This window comes from Fusarium coffeatum (genome assembly GCF_003316985.1).
Source record: "Fusarium coffeatum strain FIESC_28 chromosome Unknown BRIP53273_contig_151, whole genome shotgun sequence".
Classification (NCBI taxonomy): domain Eukaryota; kingdom Fungi; phylum Ascomycota; class Sordariomycetes; order Hypocreales; family Nectriaceae; genus Fusarium; species Fusarium coffeatum.
In genome coordinates, this window is record NW_022157944.1 from 99,369 (window position 1) to 115,696 (window position 16,328).

At 47.2% G+C, this 16,328-nt stretch overlaps 3 protein-coding genes across 3 annotated transcripts; all 3 read right to left on the minus strand.

The window, feature by feature from the left end:
• Positions 1-168: 168 nt before the first annotated feature.
• On the minus strand, positions 169-3,667 carry FIESC28_07028 (uncharacterized protein; the record flags this gene model as incomplete). Its single annotated transcript, XM_031161170.1, has 2 exons — positions 169-916; positions 969-3,667. 2 exons carry the CDS (start codon positions 3,665-3,667, stop codon positions 169-171), a joined length of 3,447 nt encoding a protein of 1,148 aa, XP_031014798.1.
• A 3,109-nt stretch (positions 3,668-6,776) lies between these two features.
• FIESC28_07029 (uncharacterized protein) lies at positions 6,777-9,365 on the minus strand (the record flags this gene model as incomplete). The annotated part of the gene is made up of 1 exon (XM_031161171.1): positions 6,777-9,365. The coding sequence occupies one exon, from the start codon at positions 9,363-9,365 to the stop codon at positions 6,777-6,779; it is 2,589 nt and encodes an 862-aa protein (XP_031014799.1).
• Positions 9,366-10,372: 1,007 nt separating this feature from the next.
• FIESC28_07030 (uncharacterized protein) lies at positions 10,373-11,641 on the minus strand (the record flags this gene model as incomplete). The annotated part of the gene is made up of 4 exons (XM_031161172.1): positions 10,373-10,457; positions 10,814-11,263; positions 11,307-11,562; positions 11,617-11,641. 4 exons carry the CDS (start codon positions 11,639-11,641, stop codon positions 10,373-10,375), a joined length of 816 nt encoding a protein of 271 aa, XP_031014800.1.
• Positions 11,642-16,328: the final 4,687 nt, after the last annotated feature.

Consider the following 16,328-nt stretch of genomic DNA (forward strand, 5'->3'; position numbering starts at 1 on the left):
CTCCCGCTAAACTTTTCCGACATGAAACAAATAAAGGGTTGTATGTGAGATAAAATGATCTCGAAGGGATATGCGCCCCTGTAGTAAGAGCGTGTTAATAGGTGTGTGATCGTTTTGTCGACGTCCCTCACGGGCTGCGGCTAATACTGTATATCTCCAATAAGAGCATCATCCGTGTTTCTCCTTCGGTGCGCCGTTCTCTGCCTCGTGTGGGTGAACGGCATGCCCGTTTACTCTCATCTTTGGCTTAAGCGAGGAGGAACGCTTCTCATTCTCCGGCTCCTCGGGAATCGTGGCAAACTTCTTGAGAACTTGCTTGAGAGCCGGCCGTCGAATGGGTTTAGCAAGAAACTCATCCATACCAGAGTCGATGCATTCTTTGACGTTACTCTCTTCGGAGAAAGCTGTCAATGCGACAATAGGAGAAGTGTATCCCATCTCACGGATGAGTCGGGTACTTTGTAGTCCATCAACATTGGGCATCTGTACGTCCATAAAGATTACGTCGAAAGACTGATTCTTCTCCATCGTTGCTTTGACTAGGTCGTATGCTTCCTGACCATCTTTTGCAATGGTCACATCGTAAACGTCCTCAAGTTTCAGCATGCGGCTGACAACCTCGATATTGGTCGAGTTGTCATCTGCAACCAAAACACGCACTCTCTGGCCGCTCTTGTTTGCCACGGCACGGTCGATTTCGGCTATTTTTTGCTGAGTACTCTTGACGGATGGCGGATCGGCAGCGAAGTACGGCTGGCTTAAACCAACTAATCGAGGTTGGGGGTTGAGAGCTCCAGCCGATTTGGTTTCGGCGGCAGGCTTGGGGGTATTAGGTGCGGTGCGTTGTGGTTCCAAATCACTAGCATCTACGCTTGTGGGTCGGGATTTGACACTGCTTGAAGCAGTGCTGGAAGTCCTGGATCTAATTATTAATAAGGGAATCCACATTGTTTATGAAGAAAACTTACCGGTCTTTCACGTATTTTAGCGGAATCTGCATAGTGAAAGTTGTGCCTACGCCCATAGAACTTCGTAGCTTGATAGATCCCCCCATAAGGCCGGCCAACTGGTGACAGATACTCAAGCCAAGACCAGTGCCACCAAACTTCTTGCTCAAGCCCAGATCTCCTTGTACAAAGGGTTCAAAAACCTTTTGTTGCATGTGGTCAGGGATACCCGGCCCAGTATCTTGAACCTCAAACTCGAAAAGATACGACTTGGCACCTGGAGGAGGCGGCGTGGGCGATCTTTCGCGAACCTGCACATGAGGTGTCGCTTTCGGGTCCATGGGATTGATCGAGAGTGCCGTTCCAGTACCGCTGAATTTCTGTGTCGAGTTCCGTCCTGAATTACCCGAATGTGCTGAGCTGGCGCTTCCACGTTGCCGAGGGCGTCCTGTCCGGGAGTTGTTTCTTGAATTCTTCGAAATTGACGATGCCCGGCTGTCGTTTTCAATAGCCGTCTCTGTTTCTCCAAGACACTTGATGCGCACTGAAACACTGCCGTTATGAGGCGTGAACTTCAGGCTGTTACTCACCAAGTTGATAATAACTTGAAGTATTCGGTGCTGGTCACCCCACAAGCACATATCCTTGAGCCTTCCAGTTCCGTAGGGTCCCAATGCTGGTAACCTCGTCTCGCCATTCGTTCGGTCTGGGCTTCTGCTGATGTCGACATTATCAGAGCTGATGAAATCTACTGAGAAGTTGATCTTTCCTTCTCGTACTTGTTTGTCGAAAATGGTCAAGATCTGTGATCGGATATCGGCCAAACGGAACTCTCTCAGCTCGAGGTTGAGCTGCTGGCCAATCTGATTCTTGGAAAAACTCAACAAATCCTCCAAGAGATGCAGCAGCAGGTCGCCTGATTTGTAGAGCGTCTTCAGCGACTGCTTGATCCTCACGATATCGTTCTCCTCCATGCATACAGCGCACATGCCAAGAATACCATTCAGAGGCGTCTTGAGTTCATGAGAAATATTAGCAATGAACAGAGTCTTGCTTTCGTTGGCTGCCTCGGCCGCCTTCTTGCTCTCCTCCAATTCTCTAGTACGCTCAGCAACCTTGACCTCGAGAGATAGGTACTGCTTCACTAGCTCGTCACTCATGTCGTTGAAAGTTCGCGTCAGTTCAGTAAGTTCGTCTGTGACAAAATGTCTTCGATCGTCGACCTTGGCTGGGATCTTGAACATGCGTCGGGCCACATCTCGGTTCGAGCTGGGCCCGTTCGATTTGCCTTGGAGCCGTCGGATGAATTTGGCTATAGGTCCCTTCTTTCTCGAACGCCGCGATATGCCCCCTGAGCTTGGAATATCTTCCCCAAATTCGGAATCCGAGTCAATAAATGAGTCTTCATAGCCCGGAGGGTTGATCGACTTCTCCGTGGCAGCCTTGAGTTTTCGAATCGGGAGAACACTGACGTGGGCGCAAGGAATGATAATTAAGGCTATCAAACCGACTGTGCCGAAGACAGTTCCTAGAAGAATATTTCGCAAAGTGTTGATCGGTTTATAAGCCTCCCATTTGGCTTTCTCGACGATGACGGTCCAGTTAGCTAGAGGAGTCTGAGTTCGAGCAAAGCCAACAGCAACACGGGCGTCTTGCTCGTTGTGAGTGTTCAATAGGGCACTCGCGTTGTTGACCGTATCGTAATGCTTAGTAAATGAATCAAGGGCAGCTGGGTAGTTCTTGACTGGAAATGCCCTATTGCCGTATTCGCTGACAAACTGATGGACGTCATGGAGATCCTTTTGTCCTTCTGGGCTCTTTGGTGGGAGGACGAATTTAACCATAACATTGCCAAATTTATCACGATCGGGGGTGTATGTCGCGTTGCTGGCCGGCTGGGTCTTGTTGAAGCGATTAGATCGATCCGTTGGGCCGATAAGCAGAACTGAACCTGTTTCCCCGAGTCCTTCACGAGATTCCTGAACCGCAGTGAGTGATTGAGCAAGGGTAACCACGCTCATATAACCCAGAATGAAAGTGTCATTGTTGTCTCGAACAGGAATGGTCACGGACAAAAGTGATGCAGACTCATTGAGGACTAGAGGGCCGAGCAATAAACCCCCATCGCGAGCGATCCTGACATCGTCGAAGGCTTCAGCAGCATAAACAGTAGTATTGTTCCGTAGAGTACTGGTTCGCTCAAGATCGATAAATGTAAGATTAGGAAAAAGGCTCGGAGGATAGCCCAGCTCAGAGTCGCCCAGAACGACGTCGGTTCCGGAGGAATCTTTATAGGGGAGTGTGATCATTGGTACGGAAAGAGATGTCACATTGAGTAAAACACCGCCTGGCGCTCCTGTGCCGTTTCTCGAATATAGCCTTATCTGCAGTAAGCCTGAGTTTATGCTAGAAGAAAGTGCGCTTGCGAGATCCTCACGGGCATCTGCCCAGTCAGCATCGTCAATACTGTCGTAGTGGTTGGTGAGTGCAGTTTGGACCAGGATTCGAGACGAAATGGTCACGGCAATGGTCTCAACAAGGTCGAGCTCTGCCGAAATTCGGGACGCCTTGAGGGAAGCTGTGAGCTGCAAGCCCTCGCGCTCAATATCGACGACAAAACGGTTGACGTAGATCCATGTTGGAATGGAGACGATGGCGAGAGAAATGAGAACGGCGAGAAGGACGAGGGCCGCAAGCTGCTCACGAATGGCGATGCGCATGATAGGCAGGCTAGAAAAAAGGATGCGATGGTCGAGCGCGACGACGCGGCATCGTCAATTCCGTTGGAAGTGGTCAGTCAGTTCAAGACGCAGACGATGAAATCGGAGGAAGTCGAGCTCGAAAGGTAGATGCAATTCAGACGGCACTTAATTACGGCCAAGATGAGGCTCGTCTCAGCGCCTGGACCTTGAACGAAACTGGGTGGATGCTCCGTTCCGGTGTCGTCCCCTCTTGTCGTCGATATCGCCGCTGCCCAGTCGCCAGTATATCTCGAGGTACCCGTCGCGGAGAGACGTTGTGGTTGTGGACCGATGATCGACAGCACAGCCAAAGGAGGCGAAAGCGTTCTGACCGTGGTGTGCTGACTCGGCCTTTCCGGGGACAACAACCGCCTCAGCAACAACCAACAATGGAAAAGAAACTGAAAGGTATTCTGATAAATGCCCCGATGGTTCGCGTATCCTTTGACTCGCTGTGGTTGTGAGTGATCGATCTTGTACGGGTTGAGTCTGAAGGAGCGAGCGAGTCGTGCGAAGTCGCAGCTGCAGCTGACGGGAACACAAAAGAGTGTCCGGGATTTGGGATGTAAGAGCTGGGGAGGTGTATGGAGATTGAGAGGAGAGTGTTGTTTGAAAGGGCAGCGATCAGCGGAGGCTTTGGGGGGTCTGCGTGGGACACTGGGACTAGAGCTGCCCTGGGCTGTGAGTTGGTTGGAGTGGAGGGTACTGTAACAGTGATAAAGCTTGGCCCTTTAGAGAACCCGACACGGGGAGGGAGAAGTTTGCCCGGGGGGTATTGAAGAACGAGGGTAGTGCCTGTAGGTATGGGAGTTGATTTCAGTACCTAGATATCGTTCAATGATTGTATTTCTTAGCATAGATAACCCTCTCTGATACTTGACAATCCGACTGTGATGAGAAAAATGGGCAATCGTTTTCAAAATGGAACTGGAGATGGGACAAGTCAGAAATACCGTCCCCGTCGTTACCGGTCCGAGCGGATTGCGTGGAAATGGATATAGCCAATTGAGTCTGGCGCCATGGGGCGGGGAGTTAATGGACCTAAGGTAAAGTACCTATGGACAGTAAGCTGCAGACGGACAGCCTAAGACCACAGTGAGCTGGTAGGCCGATTAGTGGATTGTGGCTTGAATTTCAATGGCAGCCAGTAACGGGCAGTAACCCAGATGGCCATCCCAGTTGCTCCTAGAGAAGGAGGAGGCTGAACTAAAAGAAAACGCAGGACAGATTCATATCATGGATAGGAAACAGGTGTATTGAGGTCAATTCATCTGATTCTCAACACCAAAATTGACTCGATACTATCAATAGGTACTGTAGTTGCTGGGTATTGACAATCAATAGTGCTTATTCTCATTCGACTTACAACAAAAACAAACTCGAAACTAAATTGAGTTCGGCTACGGGTGATGAACATCGATACATCGATACAAGGATATAAAAGGCAACGATCGTCAGCAATATGGCCGATCGCGTGCATCGATCAACAGACAGAGAAGAAGAAAAAAAGAGGGAGAGAACAGAAAAGCACAGACAAGGCACAGGACAGGGACGGTTGAATACGGGCTGAATTGCAAACGAATCTAATATCATTCTTTTGCTTTTATTTATGATTGCGGGATTTTGTTGAATGCGACAAGATACGCGACGGTTGTTTCCGTTCCATGGAGTAGTAGTAGTACAAGTACAAAGCCAGCTGAAGAACAGATTAGAGCTAATGTCAGTAATAAAGTTTACTTGATCTACTTTAATGCTATCGCCATGCGCAGAAAGTTTATGTTGCGGAGAACACATCTGGGGAATCCAGTATGTAGTGTGCACCTGATAGAATGGACGAGCAGGACGAGTAATTATTTACTAGGCATGAATTCATCAAGAATAATATTAACGATATTAGTTACGCCTTGTGCTGTAATTAGTCTAAGTACTCTTTGAAACGTCGGGTCTGTCTGATCCACCCCGTTTCCCAGTGGCAAAGTCGTTGAACTGTCAAATGTCTCTGGACTGATGGTTTACCTTAGTAGTCAAAGACCCTTGTGCCTTAGACTCATCTTTAGTCAGGGCACTTTTCCATAGACGGCAATAGTTGTTTTACAGGTGAACTCTGATTCATCAAGACGAGAATTAGAATTATCTTGTCGTCTGAACGTTGAAGCATAAGCATAAACTCTGTTGGCCTCGGTATCCATCTGTATACCAGGCGTTTATTATAAGCGGACATTACTCCCTGGTAGGAGTCGTGCTCCGTTAATTTAATTTCCTCGTCCAAGGAGACCTTCAGAAAGAGTCAAGGCCCCGGGTAAAAACGACAATTAGCGGGGCTTCATCCACGCCAAGCTTTCTTTACTTCTCGATCTGATTTCCATCAACGGATCGACAACAACGAACAGAACTCGCGTCTAGGTACGTACTTGGACTCCACTTGGAAGGCAACCTTTAAATAACATGATACGACCTTGGAGTTCTAGACTCTCAAGCAAAACAAAAAAAAGCATCACGACCTATCAGAGCTCAAGTCTCTATTGACCTATTAAACACAATGAATTATTGCAGCAGTTCTTACTCGGAGAGGCTGACTCTCAAACACATTCCAGCGACACTCAGAATGGAATGAGGCAACATAAATTCCTCTTCATTGTCACCAGCTTAAAACATCCATCCAATTCCGTCTCTCCATGTTCCATTTTCCATTCCAGCCAAGAAACCCCCTCTCATAAGACAACCACCAACTAAGCAACAAGCTGTTCCATTAGTCCATTAACCCAAACATCGACTTCTCATCATGCATCATCCCTGTCCTTCTACCGTTATGCCCAGTCTTGCGGATCTCGCGAACACCCTGTCCTTGTAAAGAAAAAGAGGTGCCCCGTCTCCAGTCACAAGTCACAAGTCACGGTCCTTATGCTGTGTAACTGCACTGCAGCGTTGTTTCAGCTGACAGGGAAGATGTGATTTGCAAATTTTTTATCCAGACGCCAAGTTATCGTTTCGATTCGGTTCTTTACACTAAATCATGAATTAATCGATTACCGGGTGCTTGGAGAGTAGATAATGAGATCAATGTCTCCGCTTAGATAGACGAGATCACTCAGTATCGCTCCATAATCCACTGTGCCCGCTCTTCATCACCCAACTTCTCCAAGATAGCTGTCTCGGCCTGCTTGATCTCGGTATATCTTTGAACCACCTCTGAGCCAATCAGGCCAATCAACTCCTCATCTTGGTGCAGGGCTTCAAGAGCCTCTTGTATGCTCCTAGGCAATCTCACGCTCATGTTGAGGTATTCTCTCTCAGAAGCCGACAGTAATGCGGGATCCTTTGTGCAATCTCCCAAGGTCAACGTCTCGTTGTCAGCGACTCCCTGGACTCCTGCCAAAATGATGGCCGCGAGTGACATATACGAGTTGGCGATTCCGTCAATGCACTTGATCTCCCAATGGCTGCCGTCAACTTTACGTAGTGGTACTTCACGGTTTTGTGTGCCCCATGCAACCCAAGTGCCACCGGCCCAGCAACCATCAACAACTCTGTCGTAACTAACCATGCTGCTGTATGTAAAAGCGGTGATAGCTCGGAGATGTTTCAGAATACCAGCATAGAATGGTTCATAAACTTCCTTCAATGAACCAATGGGCGATGAGATGGACATGTGCATGTGCGCCGCTGTTCCACACGATGTTGCGTATGGCTTGGGATGAAGCGTCATGCGGAATCCCTTTGCTGTAGCGCAACTACTGATAACGTCTCTTGTAAAAAGTAGATTGTCCACGGCCTCGAGCGCTGGTGCTTTGGGCATCACGAACTCATACTGTCCCTGACTACTCTCTGGGTGCATCATCTCGATGTATATGCCGGCAGCGTCAAGCTGCTCGATGGCATCTTCAAGGACCTCAATCGCTACTTCATGGTCCAAAGCACGGCTCACTGACCACGCGTGTCCATCGGAATTGAGAGGCTCGTACTTTTTGTCTTGTCCCTGGCGGAAGAGAACAAGCTCGATCTCAAAACCGAGCATAAACTCAAGGCCTTGCTGAGCTGCTTGGTCAAGTGTCCTTTTCAAAAGAGTTCGTGTACAGAAAGATGCAGGGGATCCGTCCTTCTCCTTGAAGTCACCCATAACGGTAATGTGCCCCTTTCGAGGACCAAGTCGAAGAGTGCTTAGATCTGGATGCAGTCTATACTCTCCTGTTGGAGTAACACTCGGTACGGGGTGGTCCCTCTGATCAATGCCAAGGCCAGCTTTGGTAACACCAAAAGTAAGGTCCTCTCCACTCCTTAGTAAAGACCATACACGGCGCATAGGGACCGCTCTCGCCCTCGTCATGGCCGTAAAGTCGGTCCAGGTCACCCTCAAGAACCTGGGCTCTTCCTTGTTTTTAAGGAACCGGGATAAGGTTGCGATGTTACTCTGCTCCGAAGACTCAAGGCCATGACCAGAGTTGACGAGCAATGGCTTGAGTTCCAACCCAAGGTCATATAGCTTGTTTGCGTTGTTGAAGAGTATATCCCGAACTAGCCGTGCTGCTTGTGTCCAAGAAAAATCTCCCTTGTTGACATAATCGATGAGGACAGTCTGCAGGACTTCTTGAAGCTGATCCACAGCTATGATATATGTTTCTGGAAAGAAATGCCCGTCGGTGCTCCAAAGGATCTTTGATGTTGGGCAGAGTTCCAGGATTTGACGAACGACTCCTTCTTGTCCTTCGCGACTGAGGAAGGGGAACACTTCTCCGATATCAGCATATACGTTTGCATAGACGGTTGCTAGATATCCCAGTTCACGAGTGAATGGATAACTGGCGTGAAGCAGGACAATAGGGACATCCGGGTACGTCTTGATGAACTCCTGTAGATGGGCGGGTGACGACTTGGATAAAGTAATGTCATTATCTCCGAGCCCAGTATGGAACTGGATGGGTTTCTTGTGCTCGTCCTCGCTGTTTTGAATCAAGCCTGCCAGGATGTGAAGAAAATAGTCATTCAGAGGCTCATGATTAAGCCTCTCAAACACTTGAGCTCCACCCTCCTTCCTGGTATCAAAGATGAGTTGGAACTTTTGCATAATGATGTCAAGATCCGTAACCTGAGTAACGGCAAGGCCCGTTCGATAGCAGATAACTGATTTGAAGCCAACAATCTCCGGATCATCGAGAGCATCATAAATGGCGTTCATGAAGTTCTCGACAGATCCCGAGAACGCCTCAGATGGGTGCGAGAATTGTCCACAGGCCTTTTCAATACAATCTGCTGCAACCTCTTCAATTCTAAGAATGCGCTTGTTGGGGCTTCTCGTGTAGGCATCAAGCGTATGATAAGGCTCGACATCAGCTGGATCGCCCAGAAGATCATCAACCAATATGTTCTCAATTCCAGTGAGGCATGTCTTTATCCATTCGTCATAGTTGCCTTTTTGCTTCCTCGTGATGGCAGCCTCGACCGCATCCCAGGTGGGCTCAGTGCCGAGATGGTTTGCAAGGAGTTTCACAGCACGAAGATGTGCCAAGCCGGTCTTTGAGTCCTCGATAGCATCTCCATTGGCTTCTGTAGCTATTGAGAGAAGAGGATGTTTTCTTATAGCGCTGAGTTTGAGAAGAGGGTGGGCGTGATGGTCAATTATGGGTGTAGTTTTAATGACCCGACGGAGGGCCTCTTCTGTGTTGATTGTTGGACTTGCCATGTTTTATAATCCCATATAAGGTCTTTCAGATGTTGATTTGTTCGTGAGGTATTATCAATCTCTAAGTAACTCAAAATAGAGAGTGGACTGATTATGAGAGATTCGGGTTATGACGTGATATAAATATTGCTTTTTAAGGCTGAAATCTCAAACCGGAGAGAGATTGAGACGAAACGAATAATTGATGTTAATCAAGGCATTCAAACACGTAGAGGAGTTTACCGTACGATGGGGGTTAGATGCCACGGTAGACAAAGTTGCATCGTGCAGCAAACCCAGGCCAAGATATTTTATACCCTGGCCTCTCCTCGTTTCACTCATCTTTCGATTCGATAAGGGCATCCATCTCAACTGAGACAAACGTGACAAGACCGAATCAATTAGACTTTGAACAACAAATTCACTTCACTTCACCGTACGGATAATGGGTCTTGTATGTACCTCGACAAAAAGATCCCGAGACTTGCAGTTGTTGGAGCCAATTGGATGCTTTGTTAGTGGTCCATCTTGCAGACGATCACGGCATACTAATGCAGTATGTACTTGGTCTTTACTCATTGTCACCGGCAAGGTCTCACAGTACAGTAAGCACTCATGAATCTAGCCTTTATGAAATACGATGATCTGCAGCAGAGAAGTTAGGTCGATTGTTGTTATCCACAAGAGGGTCTAAGGTCAGCTGCGGTCTGATCACACTTCGAATGTCCACAGCTCAACATCACCGTGAACCTGCAAAACTAACGCTGTGCAATGGATCCGACGATGTGTGGCAACCATCACTTCTTTAAGAAAATGATGTTTTAGGACAATAAATTCACAAGCAGCTGTTCTAAATCTAGATGTGCACGGTAAAAAGCGTGTGAGTTGGACTGTGAGATGCTCCAGGGTAATCACATGCCTATCTTGTCCCTCTATCATAACTCTTGAAATGTCTTTTATAGACCTATCTAAGCACACGCTACTCGTGTGAGCGACATATAGTTCACGCCGTGCATACTTGTGCATCATCAGTCGTAAGCAACCTCGTCGGAACCAGCCAGGTTGTTAGGGTTATCAAGAACGCTACCACTGTTGCCAAACAAAAAGGCATCCCTATCCACGTCCTCAGTCCAACCCCAAACAATGCCCCCATACTTGTCTCACTGGCTAGGAATCCTAGAATTTCTCCCACTGCCAGCATTCCGAAGAGAGTCCCAGTACGGCCTTCATCAATCATTCCGACTAGCATTGCACGGCATAGCGTTGGTAAACCTGAACCTAAAGCTGCAATGGCCAGACCAGCGAGCACAAAAGCTTTGTCTGTGACCATCATCATGCAAAGACAGCCGGCGAAGAAGAGAAGAGAACTTGAGCGAGCTAGCACGGAATATTGAGAGTGAGCTGACAAGCGGGTAAAATTGGTCCATGTGTAGGTGATGACAGGTAGTAAGATGCATAGAGTGAGCAACGTTACAAGGCTCCGTAGCGATACGATAAGGACAGAACGGTCGAGACGCCAGTCGAATTGCATGGGCATCAGCCGGATGATGATATCGGTTTGTATGGTCGCCAGTGGTATCGTCAAGACGGCACCGGGCAGAAGCCAGATCAGAGGCCTGGAAAACATTGTCTTGACCGTCTTGAGTGCTGACATTTTCTTGGGTAACTCGAAGTTGAGGGCGTCCGACTCGAGACCGTAGGTATACGGGTCAATTCTTGTGATACCATGGTCTTGAGGTTGTACTTGGTTCAACGTTTCCGGTGTGAATGCGATGAGAAGTAGACCACCAGCAAATACTAAGCCCAGGGACAAGAAGAGCGGCGTCCATATTGATGACTGAACTAGCTTGCCAGACAGCACAGGCCCTACAAGTTGCGCACTGAGAACAGACGCGACAACCCATTGAAACCACGTTGATCTGATCAAAGCAGTCAGCAAATAGTGTCATTCATTGTGAGAACAAGACTTGCCGCTTGCTTTCGGGTAAAATATCCGTGATAATGGCAAACACCATAGCTTCAGCAACACTTCTGCCTCCACCAAAGAGCAACGGAGCACCGATGCCCCATATCGCTTCTAGTGGTATCGTTTCTGATTGCCAGCATATGAACATGGCGTAACCTTGAGAGAGGAGCATGCTGAAGATGCTTGCGCCGAGTACAGGGAGACGGCCGATTCGATCTGCGAGAAGCCCCAGAGGAAAGGCGACAAGAGTAGCTGCACAAACGTTAGCACCAAGTACCCAGGTGTATCGCAAGTATGTAGTCGTACCAGAAGCTGTATCAGCAACTTGCATCCCTATAATGATAAAATTGAGCCTATGCTGTACTTTTTCATCTCGACATGATTCTTCAGGCAGAAGCGCTGGGTTTTCGATCCGATCAACTTGTTTGCATACGATATCTTGCATGAGCTTGATAGATGGAATGTCGCTTATCGATAAACCGAGCTGAATGACGAAGAGACATAATGACAGGAAGGGGAGAAGGTATCTCCTTGGTAAAGTGAATGGACGAGACCACATCGTGAACTCAGCAGTGGTCTAACGAAGAGGTTTGCTTGTACATCAAGATGGAAAGAGGACCAAAGCAACAAAGGAGATTTGTTTGATGGTGAAGTTCTACGAAGATTGCCCCTCACATTGTTTTATTCAAAGTTTTTGTTTTCAATAGAGGCAATTGAACTGCCTAACAAGCGCAAATAGAGTATCCATTATCTTGCTTGGCACTGGCAGGCAGCCGAGTGATGCAAAATTGACCTGGCGAGTCGTAACAGCTAGGATTGCTAAGAAAGAGAATCAAGATGTCTGTTGATTGATGGTGAATTCCATCGCCTGGTATGTTTCATCGGCTTACTGAATTGGACGAGCTATCAGGTAGAATCTTCATAGAGTTAAGACAACCTTACAACTCAGCGATATTTCGACAGTCAATGCAAATGACTACCAAGAAACCCTGAAACCACGTTTTGAGGCTGCTTTGTTTCTAAATTGAGTGTTCGAAGTTGACTAGACAAAACATGGTGGTTGTTCTCCCGAACAAAGAACTTGACTGGGGATGAATAAAGCAACTCACCAACAGAACAAACGCAACTAGTGACTGAAACAAGATTAAAATAGTAACTTGGAGCATTGTAGGCAGAACAAGAAGTACTTATAAGAGTATAACAACGTCTGTTCTGCTGCACTTGAGTGAAGAACAGACAACTTGTTTTCCTGCTTCACTTTTTCACCGAGCCGGCCTCAGTATAACATTGCTTAGAACACTGGCTGTTCAACAAGTTTATTCCAAGGAACAGTGAACTCATTCTACTTCAAGCCATCTCTGGTAGGGGCATTTGTTCAATTATTCTTTACTTTATTTACTCTATTTAATCGCGTTGATCCCATTTCATCTCTTGCCTGGTTGCAAGATCATCTTCATTTCGTCCAGTAACCATAAATCTTCCACAAACCCAGCCAGTAAACCATCTCCTATGCCTAGATTAGCTATTGAACAGACGCTAACTTCCTCAACAGACATGTGTCGAGGTGATAACGTCCAATGCAAGGAGTGCTCACGAGTGAGAAAGCGACTCGTCGAAGTCTGCATCCGCGGCGAGCAAGGCTTCTGCTCCGAAATTATTTTCGAAGGTGTCTGCCTGGAACGGGAAGAATGCCTTCTGTGTAGATACGGTAATGCCAATGGTAAGGTCATCATGCCTTCGTCGATATTCGTGATAGCTAACAATTATGACAAGGAGGCTTGGAGGGCTTCCAAGGAACAACTCCTACCGAGGTCAGTCCAGTATCAACACCCGGGCTTGAGGTATCGAGTCAGTTATGATTCCTTCCTCAGTAGTGGGAGTGAAGCATCGCCTTGGCCAACATTAGCCGAAGAATCGCAGCTGTTTGACGACTTGTCAACTTCACAGCAGTCAGATCCATGCCAAGAGATGGACCCGGAGAGTGTAAGAGTTGTCTATGGCTCTATGGTTCAACAGAAGCCACATGGGAAAAAGATTATAAAAAAGACTCTGGTATTAGCAGTGAACATGTTGAAGAGATGCATCCGTTGCCGGTGCAGACGGGACAGATCAGCCTATTAGTACCACTTGTGATAAAGACATTGGGATATCATCATTCACATAGGCACTTGTTAAGACTCTGAAGAACTAGAATGTATCTATGAGATAACTCTGCACTGGACCCCCATCTATATCTCTATACATGCTTCGTGTCAGTGTATAAGCCACGACTGGACGTAGATCTCGTGCCCAGCAAGATACTGACTGTTTTCTGAACAGATGATACGCATTCTCGCTGTAGATCGCAATTATTTATAGTCTTTATTGCGCAAGCCAAGGCAACTTGCATACGAGGCGCCATACCTTATTACTGTCAATATCATCCAATAATGAGCTGGATGTTGGCAGCAAACACCGACGCCATTGCCTGTCCCAAGGGTCAGGATGGGCTATTAATCAACACTCCATGAGGAAAGACCAATTCAGTAGGAGCCAGGTTCATATTGCGATAGCGAGTAAACACGCAAGATGGGGATATCCTTAGGTACTGGCAAAATGTGATGTATCAATCCTCGTCCCCAGCTTGTATTTTACCTGCATATGCACGCAATATTCAAGGCACACCAATAAGCAGTCCGGACGGTCATCTCCACCAGCTTGACACTTGAACTACGTCCGCGTTAGACCAGAAATGGTTGGCTGAAGGAGTTGAACTGAGCTGAAGCTGACAAGCTGCAGGGAAGGAGACTAGGCTCCGAGGTAGTGGAGACTGCAGAGTCGAGAGATCTCTTATAGATTTGGTGACCACGATACAAATGTTGCTAGTAACTCAAGAAGTGAGACTCGGGATGATGTCTCAGACAGGGACGGGGACAGTTCCAAGACACGACAGCCACTAAGCTTCTCTGTGGCCTGATCCATGGAACCGGGAACCATCAGGTCAGGTCAGACCTTGTTCAGCTTCTGATCCGTTCGGCAATTGAAGAAAATGCCCGACTAATGTAACTGCAATTGTCTCTCAGAGTCTCTTTGTCTTGATCGCTTAATCATTTAAGAATCGAAGAAGAAGCAGAGTTAAAGAGGAGACTGCTGAGGGGCACAAAGAAAGTACTCAAAGTCAACCAACATATTAGAATATGAGTCGAGTCGAGATGATCCCCAGCTGAGTAGTCCGTTTTTGACTTTTCCTTCAACTGCAGCCACGTCTCCTTTCATTGTGTATAGACTACGTATTTTGTTTCTGATAATAGGACGGAAGTGAGCTCAAGAACTGCAAGTTGCCGCTCGACAGAAGGTGGTGGTGTAACATCATGACGGGTAGCGACCTTGACAGTCTCCTTCTCATTAACCATTCGGTTACACAACGAGATTGGAACCTTGCTGAGTTTACAGTGTAAAATCGATATCAATAGAACATATGTTACAGTTGGTGGTGGTATATCGTAATTGGCAGTCAAACGATTTCTTCTCTCCCTTATTTGATGAACCTTGCTGATAACAGACAAACGGGAGTAAAGGCCCGAACAGTAGCTAATGCAGACTGAGATGATTACGGATACCATGCTGTAACTACGGATAACGAGTGTTGATCGCTACTCAGCACGTGGAAAGCTCAGACTGCCGATCATGGCACCAGAAGTGTCTACACGCACACGTACCCGACTGTAAACGGGAGAATTGCCGCAATGGATCCCGCTACGTTTTATGTTTTGGATTCTTTTCTGCTGTACGCAGTCCTGTACTTAAACTATGTAAAATGGGGATTAGGATTGTCATTATCTCGCCTCGCTCCAGAAACCTCCTGAGCATGAGTGTCCCCATGTTCCATCGTATCGTGATACTACACAGAACTAGGACTAGGAGCAGCCAGCATTCCAGCGACCCGCGTGGCTTGTGGAGCAGGGCCTAGGCTAAGCATAGCATGGGCCAGCTGCAAGTTTGCGGTGGCTGCCAGCTAAAGTGGTCTTGTCTTGTCTAACTTGCAGCTCTAGTAGGAGACAGAGCGTCGACAGCTGGGACAATGGAGACCGGAACTCGAGAGCTAATAAGCTCGAGCAGCATTGTGAGCTCGGTCTTGTCCGTGCGAGAATGTGTATGGAACGAGAAGAATGGAGGTTAATAAAGTGACATCAAGTACGGATATTCTGACTCTGTAGTACTTCATTGCTTGGACCTCTCTGTAAGAGGAATTCTGGACGACGAATTCTAGAAGATATTTGAAACGAGAAAAAAACTTTAAAGAAAAGAAGGAATCCCAGTACGTTTCAACAGCAACTTGGAAAAAGGAAACACAATCCGAGATATGATATGATAATCCGATTTACTTACTTAGGCAAGGTTAGCAGTTAATGCTTGGTGATCGATATGGAAAATCATTAGAGCTGATCCAAGTGAGCACGATCAGAAACATGCATACCTGCCTGGGTGATCCTCTACGCACAGGTCACTCTTTGTCTCTTGGAGGAGGGACATTGGATATCAAAGACATTGACCAACCACTCGACGGAATTGTAGACTTGCAGTACGTAAGTTGGCCAGCCAGGCTAGACTCGAGATCAAGATGGTCTATGCTGTGAAAAGGCATAACAAGTGCGTGCCATTTGATGCCATAAGACGGACGGTCTTGCCGAGAAACCACAAAGAGGCTAGAAAGGTTAGTCAGAAATATCGCGGAGAAGCTATCTGACTTGGCTAGACTAGTTGATTAATTTGCATTGATTGCATTGCATTCACTGCAGAATCGAGGCGAGGCTCTAGCCACGCATAGACAGAGGCAAAAGCCATTACCTAGAATAGTCTTTACGGCCCTTGCTCCGAATAAGGTAGTACGCCTACCTATAGTCCCTAACAGGTGGTCAATGTATACTGTATGTAATATTTCTTACAGAAACTTTTCATCCTTTGACGCAACGTTAATCAATTCAATGCACAACAGTGACACCATAAAAACTCCTGAATCCCTGAATCCCCCCAAAAAA